Source organism: Apostichopus japonicus, chromosome 10 (assembly GCF_037975245.1).
Source record: "Apostichopus japonicus isolate 1M-3 chromosome 10, ASM3797524v1, whole genome shotgun sequence".
Lineage (NCBI taxonomy): Eukaryota > Metazoa > Echinodermata > Holothuroidea > Aspidochirotida > Stichopodidae > Apostichopus > Apostichopus japonicus.
The window spans coordinates 19,060,065-19,076,004 of NC_092570.1; the positions used below are offsets into that span (position 1 = coordinate 19,060,065).

A 15,940-nucleotide genomic window follows, 5' to 3' on the forward strand; every position below is an offset into this window, starting at 1 on the left:
CGACACAGCAATATTATCCCGCCTACGTGTCGTTGAACAATGTATGTTTTTTTCTGGAAGTATAGCTGAGTACTTTGTTAGAATAATAAATACCAGGGACGTATCCAGGATTTTCCAACCCGGGGGCGCGAATTACTATCTAAGCGGAGCGCCACCATCGGTTGGCGCGCAGCGTACAAGAAAATTTCTGGTTTTGATACCCCCAGATCACCGGAAATGACACTTCTCGGGCTTGAAAATGACCAACCAGATGTACACTTTTGCCTGAGAACCAAGTATGTCCCAATAGTTTTTTCCCCATCCATAACCTTTTTTAAGATTGTCACCAGTCACACATCATTTTCGACCTCATCGCATCTCCTGTGGATCATTGCTTTTTGTAGGTGATTCTAGGTCGCGGCACACAACACCCGACAGCCCCACTTTTGAAGGTTTTAAGCCCATTTTTTGTTCAGAATTTCAAAATTCACATTTCTCGTGATTAAACTCACTTCAAAACATACCCATAATGTTGCCAAAAATTTCATCTATGGACAACCAATATAGAAAAACCTCCTTGAACCCCTAACAGACTGGTCAAAATTGCACGAGTAGAGGGAAGTATGATGAAGAATGTTGGTCGAAAACTCAGACACAGTTAATTTATTGGTGAACAAATATTGAAACCTCCTATAACGGCTACTATAAAACTTCGTTGAAGGAAATGAAAATAATTCCAGATACTTCCGAAACTGAACACTACACACATAGGTCAAGGAGGCGGGGGGGGGGGGCTAACGAAATATTTCTTTCTGAAAATTCGGGCAATATGCTGAGAATTTTTCGGGCACCTATACTGAAAGAAAAATACATTGCAATGATGTAGCTAAAGGAAATGAATAGTTTAAAAATTATCTCCTTGGTAATTAAAATATAGTTCTAAGCTTGGCCGACTAATTCGCCATTACTAATGTAAAAGAGAGTTTTGACATAATTGGACCTCCATGAGTTTTCTCCATCTACATAGGACAATTCGTTGTTTATATGAGCATCCCGCGGTATACTGCGCAACTTTCAGTGACCGTACGGTACATGGTGGCATGCGATGTAATAACCGATGCTTGCTTATATGATATTGACATTAAAATGTTGAACGCGCGCGGAGCGCGCGAAAATGCTGGTTATATTTTTCGGGCAAGTCGTTAGTAGTAGTAGTAAGTTGAGTCTCGTCTATCCGACATGCTCAGTGATTAACCTCCGCCACGTATCACGATCTTGCGCAAGGTTTATTGCTTCTTCGAAATTGTTAATATTAATGTCCTTGAATTGCGATTTTATTTTTCCAAGCAATGTAGTCACGGGCCTTCCAACTGGTTTAGCAGTATGTCTCAGTGCTTCTCTTAAAGCAACCTTTGCTGGAGCGTCCTCTTGGAGTCTTGCTACATGACCGAAAAATCTCAATCTTCTATGTGCGACTATCGATGACCAAGGTGTTTGGTTGGTTTCGTTGTAGAGCTCATCATTTGATAACCAATTATTATTGGTCCATCTAATGTTGAGAATATTTCGAAGTAGTCTCCTTTGAAAAGTGTCAATTTTGCGATCAAGATCCTTCGTTGTGCCCCACAGTTCGCAATTGTACAAAAAAATACTCTTTAATAAAGTCTCAAAGATCCTAAGCTTAATTTTCCGGCTTATGTTTTTGCTTTTAAAAATGCTTGACAGTGTGTTGAAAGCACCGTTGGTTATACCAATTCTTCTGTTAATGTCTTCTTCGGTCCCCAGCAAGCTTCCAACATATTTACATTTCTTCCAACTGTCATTTCCTTTTCTTGTGATTGTAAATTTCTCAGTTTTTGTGCAATTGATTTTCAGATTTCTTACTGCCAGTTTGTCAGAGACTCGTTTTTCGATGTCTTGCAGTATATGCTGACCAGTTGATGCCCAAGAGATATCATCAGCGTATTGTTGGTCTACTGTGAAAAAAGAATTAGTGGTGGTAGTGCTGTAATCATGATCAACTAACTGCGATGGCAGGATAACTGCATCGATATCATTATCATCTGATTTCATAGAGTTGGCTAGATAAGTTATAAAAAATAGTGCACTTGCACTATCTCCTTGTGGTGAACCAATGTTAGTGTTAAAAGGAAGTCCTAGTTTGCCCTCTAATTTGACGGTGTAGGAGACGTTATCGATTAGTAGTGATATCAGGTGAAGTTCGTCGTTGTCAAGAACCTGTTCTAGGTCAGTTAGCAAGGATCCTCTTTGAATTGTGTCGAACGCCTTGCTCATATCTAGCATCAATAGATTTATAGTGTAACCTATGGATGTTATAGCTTTTTCTGCTAGCACTTTAAAAGCGAAGACAAGTTCAGCTGTGCAACGTCCTGAAGTGTAGGCAGTTTGGGTAATGGGGAGGATATGCTCATCAATTGACGGACGAATCCTCCTGGCCACACAAACCGCAAGAATTTTCCTCAGTGTTGATAATAAAATTACTGGTCTTAAGTTTTCTGGTGGACCTTTAGTCTTTCCCGGTTTTTGGATAGGAGTTAGGATTCCTTGTTTAATTTCAATTGGGAAATCTCCTGATTCGGCTATACTATTTAAGATATTTGCTATGTGTTTGTGTGTGCATGGGGCATATTTGAGATGTTCGGCTGTGACCTTGTCACAACCTGGGGTTTTATTATTTTTTAAGGATGAGACTGCTTGTTTAATTTCATCTTCATCAAAGGGCGTGTTGAGTTTCTCTGGAAACACGTTTGGTTTGGGATCTGGAATATTGCAGTTAAAAGTCTTTTCGAAATGTTTGCTGATTTCTTTAATTTTTGCGTCGGTATCTCCTATATGTTTATCGCCAATTTTAATTGTAATAGGGTCTCTCTTACTCTTTTGTTGTACTATTCTTATTGCTTTAAAGAAACGATGGGAGTCATCCTTACAATTTTCAATTTCGGAAATTTCGTCAATTAATTTTTGTTCATGGGTAGTTTTGACTAGAAAATGTTGTTGTTTAATTATTTTGTTCCTTTTAGTTTTTAAATTTCTCTTTTGATCAATATCTTTACAGTTGTCAATCTGTAGTCTTAGGTCTTTTTGTTTCTTGGATAAGCTTGCTATTTTAGTATTATTAAAACGTACTTTTTTTGTTGGTGGATTTAAGTTTCGGGCATTGTTTAAACAAACTGTTGACAGTTCCTTCCAATACGTAGCTGGTGATTGGGAAAAATTGGTTTCGTTTAATGTGTTAAATACGTTTTCATTATAGTCAATTTTGTTTGATTTAATATGACAGGAATTACTACTTTCAACAGTCTTATTGACTGGATAAATTTGTCTTCTTGTTGAGCTATTCAGGGTGAAACTACTTATAATGATTTTGTGATCAGTGTTAATATGAAGGCCATTATAAGCTCGAGCATCAATATTAATAATTTTGAAGTTTAATGGGGCTATGATATAGTCAATTTGGCTCCTGATTGGGTTTCTGTGATTATTGGGTATAAAATTACTTGTATAAGTGTTGATATGCTCAAGTTTGTGTTTGTAGAAAGTATTACATAAGTATAGATCGTTACGTACAATTAGGTCTGTTAAGAAATCACCATTAGTATTAGTATTTCCAGTGGTGTATTTTCCAATATGTTTAGGAAAGAAAGGATTTGATGAGCCAACTTTTGCATTGAAATCACCACATATAATCACTTCTTTTTTATTGACAGTATTTAGTAGATCTTCAAGATTTTGGTAAAATTGTTCGGTTTCTACAGGATTCTTATAAGTTATTGCTGATGTAGGGGCATAAGCATTAATAATATGTAGTGGGTGGACTTTATTATTATAAGTTCTATAAATTGTCAACAGAGCAAGGCGATCAGATATGGTTTTAAAAACACAATCAATTCCTCTCTTAACAAAGAAACCTACACCGTGATATGAATTGCTACAAGCTGCTTTAAAAAATGTATATGAATTGGATTGATCTGACCTTGGTAGTTTGACCTCTTCTGGACCTCTAATCTTTGTTTCTTGCACAGCGGTGATGTCAAGATTGTATTGGTTATATTTTTCGGGCAAGTCGTTACAGCTCCCCAATTCAAATCGGGCTCCTTCGCCTTTGACTACACACATAGGCAGTTTTGATGCTGCTCTGCCTGGAACGCCATTTTCATGCTCACTGATATGATGTGATATCTGCTGTTTGCTTTACAAATTCGAACAGGCGCGTAGCGAATAATTTGCCAAGGGAGGGGCGAAGCCTTAAGGCAAACTATCTAAGCGTAGCGCCACCACGAGTTGGCGCGAAGCGTACAAGAAAATTTTGGCCGAAAATGCCTCCCAGATCGCTGGAAATGACACTTTCCATGCCTTGTAAGTTGCATCTAAGCGTTTTGTATTTTGAATTTACTAGCGATATCATAATAAAAATATGCTCGGGGGGGGGGGGGGGGGCGGCGGTCGCCCCATTCCCGAAATGCGTCAAGTTCCCCGACGACTCGGTCGAGTTCGAGACCAGCCACAGTTAGTTTCAAAGCACAATTGTTTAAGGCGTCCATACACATACACGCGTTATGATAGACCATATATAGTATTTATATATAGATACATTAGTGAGAGAGGAAAAATGGAAACGTAAAAAATGGAGTTGTCGATGTAAGGGGTAGGGTGAGGCGCACGCCCTTTCCGAAATCCTCGATCCGTCACTGGCTACCCGGCCATGTGTATATAATAGGGTTCAGCGCTGTAATGATGTCACTGTTCCTCTTTTTCTTCCCGGTGTCTTGGCGTTTATCTTCTACTCCCTCCTTTTCTCCTTTTTCTCTCTTTCTTTTTTCTTTTCCCTTCCTTCCTTCCTTCCTTCCTCTCCTCCCCCTCCCCCTCCCCCTCCTCCTCCTTCTCCTCCTCCTCCTCCTCCTCCTCCTCCTCCTCCTCCTCCTCCTCCTCCTCCTCCTCCTCCTCCTCCTCCTCCTCCTCCTCCTCCTCCTCCTCCTCCTCCTCCTCCTCCTCCTCCTCCTCCTCCTCCTCCTCCTCCTCCTCCTCCTCTTTTTTCCTTTCCCCCCCTCTTTTTCCTTTTTTCTTCTCTTTTTCTTATCTCTCCTCTTTTTCTTACCCGGGAGGCGCCCCCCAACACCCCCCTGGATACGCGCCTGAATACGGTAACTAAATAGGAGCTAAACGAAAGTACTCTCCTATTTTCCCCTTCAAAGTGATGCTACCATTTTTTCTTCTTCTAATTTACCAAATTTTTGGGGAAGTGTAAATTTCTAAAACGTGAGATTATAAAATAAAGAATGTTTAGATGCAACTTGCAAAGCCTCAGTAGTGCCCTTTCTGGCAATCTGAGAGGCATATCTTGCCAAACTTTTCTTATACGCTACGCACCAACCGATGGTGGCGCTCCGCTTAGATAGTGTCACGGGAACTTTCGGGCACAAAAGTTTTTGCCCCTCCCCAAACTAAATTGGTCCCGTACGCTTATGACTATTAATCACTATGTAAGGGTTTAAAGTTGTGATTGTTAATTATACAATTTGCTTTGGTATGGGGTGGGTTCCATTTCATATAGGCCTAAGGCGTTTTCATGATGCTTATCCACAAAATAACACAGGAACTCAGGCATCTATGAGGTTATGCACTAGGACACTGTTAACGTCATATTTTGCAGTTGTTTATTTGGTAACTCTGTTGTACGGGTCCAGCTTTCGGCACCACCACGACCGCATACAGTGTGATCGATACCAATGTTATCACTTGTGTACACCAATAATAAATAATGCATCCCCGTACGTGATAGGTAAAAAAAGAGAACGTCACAACCATAGGCGTAGGAGCCTAATTTTATTTGGGGGGGGGGGGGGGTCTGTAAAGATTTGCCCGAAAAATATAACCAAAATTTTTGCACAAATGAAATAAAAAGAAATGATACACACTTCTTTGCTTCAGGTTCACTTTTATGACAAAAATTATATGTAGTTGACTTCAAATGAACATAATATTCAGTCTACGAACGGCTTTCAAGTTGTCTAGTATAGTTTACCGGCCGGATCTTCAACATCACGTTAAGTTGAGCCTTGTAGTCCAACCGGCTTCTGACCCTTCTAATCCACCCGGAGACTGGTTACCGCGGCACTCCTCTTCTCATCTCAATATTATATAGCCTGTAAGACGAAACTGATATAGCCTACCGTATAATTACACTATAGCCTATTCATCTGAAAGGTAAGATATATAGATTTACCGGATACACCCTATATGCCTGCATGTGGCTTGCATGTACCCACGTTTTTTCCCTACTGTAGAAGTCATCTTTCAAGACATTCTCACTTGTCTTATATGTTTATATTTTATATATTTTATCATGCACAGTGCGATCGGAACAGAATATCAGAAGTGTATGGCTAATGCCATGCATGCGAAATAAAGACTGTACGATCAATACATTTCATATCATTGATTAAAAACATATATAATTGTGCGAGAAAAGTGTACTTATATGTCACTATAAAACTAAATACCACATATTTATCATACACCTCTCTGGTCGAGAGAAAATGCTAACGCTAACGAGGAAGGACAATGGAACATGGTAAGTAGTGGGTAACCAGCATGTAGGGTTGTATGTGGCATATACCATCAAATTGCATCGGACGAAAAATTTCCCTAAAATAAATAGAAAACAACATAACATATTACTTCTTAATATAAAAAGCATCATGATAGGAAAGTTAATATCAAAGCAAATATTCCTGAAACGGAAGTTTAAATAAAATTACTCAGGTCTGCGTCAGTAAAAGGGGAAAAATCGCTCGGGATATACTAAACATTGTCATGCGAATAGTTTTCTACGATCAGGTGAAAGTGGCTACTGTTTTTGCCTATCAGTCCGATGAACAGGGGGGTAGGAAGCTTCCAAAAAGTGGGAGGGGGGCACAACATCATAGGGGCACTTTCTCATTCCACAACCATTACTCGTTATGCTATAAACCGATACACACCGACCATATGTGTTAGTATGCTACTGGTATGGTGCGCTGCAACACTGATTTTTTTATTTTAATGAGATTATTTATTGTTAACCGTGCTACAAAAAGATATGATATGCCGTTTTGAAAATAGCATGTACAGACTAAAAATAAATAATTAAAATAAAATTTTAAAATTAACAAAGGCTTAAGATATCCGACAGTCAGTTCTTCATCAAAGGGGCACATATTCAGTCAAAACAGCTACAGATTAATATTCACATTATATGTAGTGAATATATAGAATATTGTACCTAGTTATGCGTTATAAAATAATGATAATTAGAGGGCTCCGTATATTCTCTCCTCACTATCTGAAAATATTTCTTTCGAATTTTAATTATCCCAGCCCGTCCTGATCCGCACCCTAACAACTCCCCGTTGAACGTTCTCAACTGCTAAGATTAGATTTCGACAGACACCCTCTATTTCAAAAGTATAAGACGGCTGTTCAATTGCCAAGTCTTGATCAGTTTGAATAATGAAGAAGATACGAATAATTCTAATTCCTCTTTTAAAGGTTTTGATTTATACAAGATCAGTTGAGGGAGGGGGTTAGGGGGGGGGGGGGGTCTTAGTCGCATCAACCTGCTATTATGATTTGTGTTATACTTTGTTAAAATAATAAGAAACTTGTGACTCAACCTTGAAAATTCTAGCTTGATAATACCATTCAGTTCTTCGTGAAATTTCGTCAACTCTGGAAAATTGCAACACAGAAAAATTATTATTATTATGTACACGACTGCGTCAAACAAGAAAGATTGCTTGCTTTAAAATCTAGTTGACAAGCATGATTACATGGTCCGAGGCAACGACATATCTTGTTTACTCTAAATAGTCGAGGCACATGTCCAAGCAGGCATTAAACAATGTACCAATTCAGGGCCTTAAATATTTATTTTCGGGTTGCTTTGATTTTGACGATGACAAAATTGTCAAGCAAGTACACGATAAAATTAATTAATAATGAATCTCCGTTTTAGGCCTATATGCGACAAGCGTTAGGAAATCGCAAATATACACCTAGTCATATAACGTATGATATTATGTCTATAGACTTCTTTGTGCGCGACATATCTCATTCGAGGACTCCAAGTCAAACTTTACGTGCGTCTCAGAAATTGTACCGATATTGATATTCTTGCAAATTCCATTGCGGCATCTGCCCTATTAAACACTTCCTTTTGCCCAGATAAAGGTGCTTGCCTCTGACAAAAATTTGTTACAAAGGCGAGCATGTACTATCTTAATTTAAAGCGCTGCAGCTTTTAGAGCCCGTGCTCTCAGCCAACGAGAGCGTTGTAAATATAAAGCAAGTTGCGTTTTTTATATATTTTGTTTATAGAAAAGTTTATTAGCTAGTCACATCCAGCCGTTCTCGAAATCGATAAACACATCCCTCTTGAAAATGGTGACAGTACCACCTGGTTTATATGACAATTACAGTTTGTCACAATATTTGAATTTCATGTGAAAATTCAACTATTAATAAATTAAAGTTTGGTTCACCGATGAAGCGTGAGATGGCAGGGTGTTTTTTTTGCCCTTAGAATGTTTGCTTGCCCCCACTTGTTCCCCCTCAACCTCCACTTTAGAATATCTGTTAGCAGGTACGTGTCGTCCATTTTTAATTTCTCTCTTAACTTGACAGCGTGATTCATAATACATTCCCCTCAAAAATTATCCCAATAAAATTTGATTGGAAAAAACGTTATGTACAAAAAAACACATTATGTTCGCAAACCAGTCATGAAAACACAACATACACAGGCAAATAACCACACATGAAATTGAGTTTCGTGTACACTATATACTTGATCATAAAATTCCCATTTTATAGGTTTAACAAGGGTCGTATACTATTAAATAATCTATTATCAACCAGAGCAAAAAGTTATCAAAAATTGATCATGAAAATAGTTAATACGATTACGATGTAATTGTTAATAACCCGTTTCCCTCTCGGTACCAAGTATTTGTAAATATCAAAGTACAGTTTTTGGGCAAAGATATTAAAAAAATAGATTAACGGCGAACATCTGGGCATGAGGTTTTGTTGGTTTTCTACTTTCACTATATAATTCTGCTTCAAATAATTCTGCTTCAAATAATTTCTCCTCCACCGGAAAGTTAGTTACACATTTGGTTATGGAGAATTCAGTTTTGAACGTGAAGCCTCCAATTTCGAGGTACAGTAAACAAACTTTTATTCTCTTCAGGTTGTTGAAGACAAGATTTATTTTATTGTATTGACGTAATTTAATATTTCACTTTTGAAGCTCACGAATTTCACCTTCTTATTGTTAAAATTTCTTCTTGGATTTGAAAATACTTTCCTTAACTTTCTAACCTCGTAATCCTTTATTTTGACATTAAGGAATGTTGAATTAGACAATTAAATATCATATTAAGTTCAAGTTCATTGCTATGTCGATAATTATGAATGAGAATAGTTTTAAGACTCTGCAGCGTGGTGGTCTACAATATGCAACCTCATGTGTTTCAGATGATGCTCTCCCAACACTGGCAGAGGTTGAGAAAGCCATCAAGGTCCTCAAGAACAACAAAGCTGCTGGCCCAGACGACGTTCTGGCTGATTGCATCAAGACTGCTGCAACTGATACCACTATTCTCAGCACCATCCACAAGGCTGTGCAGTGTATCTGGTCTACAGGCATCTGGCCTTCAACGATGACATCTTCCACTTACATTGCCCTCCATAAGAAGAACGACAGAGGGGTTTGTGAAAACTATCGCACATTGGCTCTCATAAGTCATGCCAGCAAAGTGGTGCTCAACATCATGCAGTCACGTCTTCAGACTAATCTCGACGATGTAAGTGAGGTGCAGTTTGGCTTCCGCTCGGGGAAGTCAACCACAGATGCTATCTTCGCTCTTAAGACTATCACATCTGCCTACTACAGAGCCCACACCCCACTCCATCTCATTTTCGTGGATTACAAGAAAGCTTTTGACAGTGTGAATCATGCCCTCCTAATGGAGAAGCTGGAACAGATGGGCGTGGACAGAGATGTCATTAGACTCACAGAGAGACTTTATCACGATGCTGGCGGCGTCTTACAATGGAAAAATGAGACTACAGATGCTTTCAATACGCCTGTCGGTTGTAGACAGGGCTGCCCACTTTCTCCAATCCTCTTCTCTCTCTACACTGAATGCCTTATGAGGGAATGGCATGCAAGGACCGCTGGTTTGCCTGGTGCTACCATAGGAGACCGCACAGTGAAGGAACTGAGATACGCCGATGATCTTGTCCTGTTTGCGCTATCCGCTGCGGAAGCAGAAACGGCTCTCAACATCTTAGCGGACGTTTCCAAACCCTATCAGCTTGTGATACACCCGGGAAAAACGGCTCACCTTGTCATCAAGACGGACCCGAACTCTACCGATACCATCCACCTGGGGACCTCCATTATCCCCAACGTTAACTCTTTCATGTACCTCGGCTCCACCATCACCTACAACACTGATGACACTCCAGAAATCAGCAAGCGGATCGCCATAGCCAAGACTACACTCCGCGAGTGCAAGTACCTCCGAAGCCCACACCTCTCCGTTGCGACTAAGCTTCTGGTCATCAGAGCCCTAGTAATGTCTAGGTTGACCTATGGCTCTACTACATGGTCGATTAAAAATTCGGATGCAGCCAAACTGGATGCTTTTGGTCGTACCGTCTGGAGATGGCTGCTAGGTGTCAATTGGAGCGACCACGTTACCAACGAGTCACTTATGCGTATGATAGATGGTAGATGGCTATTCACCTATGACACTATTGTGCAGAGAAAAATGGACTGGTTCAGCCACATCGCCCGTCAACAGGGTCTCCAGTGGGACCTCTTGTCAGGTGCCGTTCTGGGCACAGTGAGTAGTCGTGGGCGGCCTCGGATGACCTGGTATGATAACATCAGAGCCTCAACCGGTCTAACCATGGAGGAAGCAAAACAGCAGGCTCTTTCCCGGATTCATCTGCGGATACGTGGTCACCATCCAGCTCCACTTCGCCGGTCATCTCGCATCGCTTTGAGACAGCGCCCACGGACTCTTCAGAGTCTTTGACGATTTTCTATCTATTTGGAAAAGCTTAAAGAGAATTTTGACTTAACTGTACAAGGAGGGTCACGTGGAAAAGATAGTTATTTCGCGTACGAATAGAAGCCTCAATGGTTTTAGACAAATTGGTAGCATCAGCTATCACACTAAGTAGCGTATACCATTACAAAAGAATACACCCCACAAATGTTGTACGAGTGAATATCTTTAATCTTTAAAAAAATATATTCAAGGACGGTTTAACTGATTGTTGTGAACCAACTAAGTTTCATTGTAAGTAGTTTGATTAATCTATTAAGGGCAGATGATTTGTCTTTGGCAGTGGAGTGCTGGTAAAAGTTACTTCTTTTTCTATCATCATGATTAGGACAACATGGATACCTTTTGAAAGCTTAGCTCTTCTAGTGCAAATATACGTTAGTACACATCCATAGCTTTTCCAATTAATTTCTTCCCTTTATATCCATTATATATATTTGCTTAGCTGTCTTATCAGCTGGCATGCGTCAGAAATTTATAACCTAACTCTATATATTATTAAGGAAAGAGTGTTAAATCTTAACTAATTCCATAGTTGAGAGGGAAATTAACATTTAACATATTGGTTGTTTTTTTATTAATTAGGACGCTTGTACTTTGAGCATTAATACATAAAGTGTATGATGGTAATCAATTTATCTTAATTTATGTTATTATCATAAAAAAATATGTGGGCTGATAAAAAACATTAAGAATTATTGTTACCGTGTAATAACTATGTAAAAGCATAATTTAAAGACAAGTCACAACGTTAGTCCATAGTGTGTGTCCAGAGCAGCCCCCTCCCCCATCCGCCCATATTTTCGTCGGGCCAGCGGGACTATTGTCGGAGACATCTTGATTTTTGGTGAGAAAATCATTTTGACATTTGTACAATTTCAACTTTTTAATCCGAAATCTCGGCAATTCATCTGGTATAAATATATGGTTTAGTTGAAATATCGACTTCTTGACAAAATAACGATATACAAGTGACATTTGACGAACTATGAGGTATACAAAAGTTAAAAAATGTATCCCTTGACGGCTCAATTGTTCACATTATATGGTGTCGACGTTAATAACGCCCAGGGTGTTGTCGTTTGGAAGTCATGACGTTATCAGGACAAACAAGATGATTGCCGTGTGATCTTATCAGCACTCCCCACTCCCTCCGGTCGTCGAACACTATAGTGACGCACCTAGAGACATGCATGTGCGATAGGTACATATACAATTGATCATGTAAATGGTTTAAACTACATAAATTAAGGAAACGATAATGTCATGTCATAATTCCATGTATAATTAATATTTAATAAAAGTTATAGTTTTAAATCATATTGTCTCCTTTCAGGCAATGCTGTATTTATATGGCACTTATACTTTTTATGTATGGATTCCAAATGTCATGGGCTCATTCTCTAGGGATGACTTCACCAGCTCTTCAAAAAAACCGACATGACGAAGAGTCGCCAATAATTGTGTGCGGGTTCGCTTGTGAATATGATGATTGGTTTAATCGAGCGAAATGTGACAATCGAGGTCTCCAAGTGATGCCCAACTCGACAGGATGTGAAGAGACCCGGATGTTGGAGCTCGAGGCGAACGACATTACAAGCATAACATTTGATCTCATATCAAGCTATCGTAACATTGTAACCCTCGACTTGTCGCGTAACAGCATTGCCTCTTTACAACCAGGGACATTTCAAACAACAATATATCTAGAAAACATACTTTTCTCTCGAAATCAATTAACGAAGCTTGAAAATGGAACCTTCAGAGGACCTGAACATCACTTGGTCAGACTTTTTCTTGATGATAATAGACTCACTGAAGTTCATGGCCTGACATTACATGGACTTAAGAAGTTACAGACGTTAACCTTTAGTGACAACTTAATTCATTTCCTTCCGGATAACCTATTCAACGACCTGACGGATCTTCGGCAACTCCATCTCAGCGGTAACAAACTCACACATCTTGATGTTAACATCTTCAGCGGTCTATCCAAATTGAAGATTATCTCTCTTGATCGAAACCGCTTGGGTTCTATCCCTGCCGGAGTATTTGATGGACTGACATCTCTGAACTCAGTTGATCTTTCAAACAACCACCTGTACAGTATCCCACAGCCTACTGATCTTGGATTACTACATGGGTTACAGTCAATTTATCTAAACGAAAATTATTTCACCATATCCAACTTGATTATTCCTTTTCTTAATACGTCTGATTTATTAATTCTTGGTGGGAATCCTTTTCTATGTGACTGTACTTTCATACAAGTGCAAACCTGGTTTATAGGCAAGTCTAAGGATGATCAAACCTTCCTATTGCAAAGGAGTTCCTTGGGTTGTTGGTGGGATGATCGATTTATCGATATCTATGGAGACTTATCAGAAACTTGTCAGGATTCAAGCGAAAACCGTCAAATAACAACACCACCAAAACGATCAGATCAATCGAGCGTTTCCTTTAACTATCGGCAACAGAAGACGCCATCATACTTGAGTCCAGTTGTTACGTCATATGACAAAAACCCAACCCCACGAACACCTCAATCGTCTGATACTGATTGTATGGATAATAATGACAAGATAATATTTATTCTTATTCTCATAATTTTCATAGCCATTATTTTGCTCTCTCTGTACATAATTTTCATTTCATTGATTTATATTTGCACGCAAAACAAATACAGAGTACCGTGATATATAAAAGGACGCAATTGATTGTGCCAGACGCTTGGAATATTGTGGAAGCCTTAATTCCTTAATTCACCCCTGTGATTTTTCCTAGACTTTTCTGGGGATATTTCTTTCGTAAACTGCAACACAACATAACATGATAACGAGGCACTCATTAACGGATACGTGTAGAAACTTATATACAACAGTAGTATATCTGGGTTTCATTAGATACCTTGTACATTTACATAGTCCTAATAAATTTGATAAAGAACCCATAAATCGCCATGTAATCAATAATTAATTTAGTACAAGTGCATACGTTACTAACTTGATTGAATATGTTTGTGCAGGTTTAACATTGTTTTGTTTTAATCAATAGTATAGTTGGATGCCATGTGATGCGTGAGTGATTATCATCATCATCATCATCATCATCATCATCATCATCATCATCATCATCATCATCATCATCATCATCATCATCATCATCATCGGCATCATCATCATCATCATCATCATCATCATCATCATCATCATCATCATCATCATCATCATCATCATCATCATCATCATCATCATCATCATCAATGAAATTGGGGTTTTGTTAAATTAGTTTTCCATAACGTGGCAGCAATAATTCCAAAGTAAATGGTCAATTAGGAACGTAATATCCGTCCGGCCCGATTACTTTTACACAACTATTATTATTAGTAGTAGTTTTTAATACCTGATTGAAACACGAAAATATTCCTCATTAAATTTAACATTCATCTTTTGCACCATGCATATTTTAAACGATCCTGAATATTGCCATAAACTATGGTTTTTATCTGTTTGCGTTATTTGCATTTTAAAATTATGTCTTTTTGAAAACCTCGTATCCGTTTTTTTTTCCTTTTCCTTTTTCGGTGAAGTGTTTCCGTAGTATGTCTTTGCTTGGTCATATCTATACATCCTTCCTTTGAATATCACGACAAAAATATATTTAACAATTGCTTTCCCATTTAATCTGTCAATTTTTTTACATTATTGTTGTTGTTATTATTATTATTATTATTTGATAATTACTATTATTACTATCATTATTATTATTATAATTATTATAATAATAACAGGCTTAACGAAAAGGTCTAAGGAAATGTTAATGCTGTACCTGGAATTTCATTAAGAAGACGTGGAGAACAATTTGAACAAATAATCAATAATCCAACATGTGCCTAAATCGGTTTTCTGCTTTATGAACTATTTTGTTCAGTTTTTGTGATAGACGGAGTGTTAGTGATATTTGGACATCAGTCAAGTTTTCAATATTACTAATGCATAACAATGCACAATACAACTGGCAACAACACTTCATGCTTACTTTTCTCATGAACAAATGCATGCCATGACAACAATATACCCGAGCAACTGTATTGAAGACTCTTCTTTGATGATTGGGTTACTGTACAACATGAGAAACTTTAGTACATTTTATTTACGCACTGACACAAACGTGACCGCAATCACTCGCTGGATATGACCAAGCCGGTAACTGTATATTAATAAAGGTGATATCATAGTTGACAACGTTTCGATGAATTACCGCGTAGCGTGCAAAAGCGGAGCCGTACATGCAGACGGCTCTGTGAGACAGGACATGACGGGCGAACGACACTATCCGCTGAACACCAAAGGGGAATACCGATAGTGCGTGAACATTGCATCATTTCATTATGAACTTGCAAAAAAAAAAATTTGTGCCAAAAAGGGGGTGGGTGGGGATGGGAGGAGGACTGTTCATTTGACTGTATTTAACATTTTTAATTCACTAAGCCGCATCGTGATCATCCATGCAGGATGCAACTTTGTCCGGTTTACAGTGTGAGTCAGTATTGACCGTATAAAATGTGCCATGTAGATTTCAAGGTTTAGCCTTATTAAAAACAAGATGAAGTCAGAAGTTTTATTACACAAATCACCAATGAAATCATGATAAAACACAAACGTAACCGAATTTAAGCCCACGGTATGCCTATACATAGGGATGTGATATATTTATGCACATGGTTTACATGCACATGGATTTAAGTGTGTGACTTTGGGCGAGTTCGACTGACAAGCCTATTGACTTACCTCGAAGTTTGGAAGACAGCCAATCAAGAT

General features: G+C 38.6%; 1 protein-coding gene across 1 annotated transcript in view; it reads left to right on the forward strand.

The window, feature by feature from the left end:
• LOC139975305 (uncharacterized) overlaps window positions 1-14,343 on the forward strand; it is a 48,951-nt gene extending 34,608 nt beyond the window's left edge. Inside the window, exon 3 of the mRNA XM_071983135.1 lies at window positions 12,457-14,343. Coding sequence (XP_071839236.1) covers window positions 12,457-13,816 — 1,360 coding nt within the window. The 3' untranslated portion in view covers window positions 13,817-14,343. The remainder of the gene's footprint in view (window positions 1-12,456) is intronic.
• The last annotated feature ends 1,597 nt before the right edge of the window (window positions 14,344-15,940 follow it).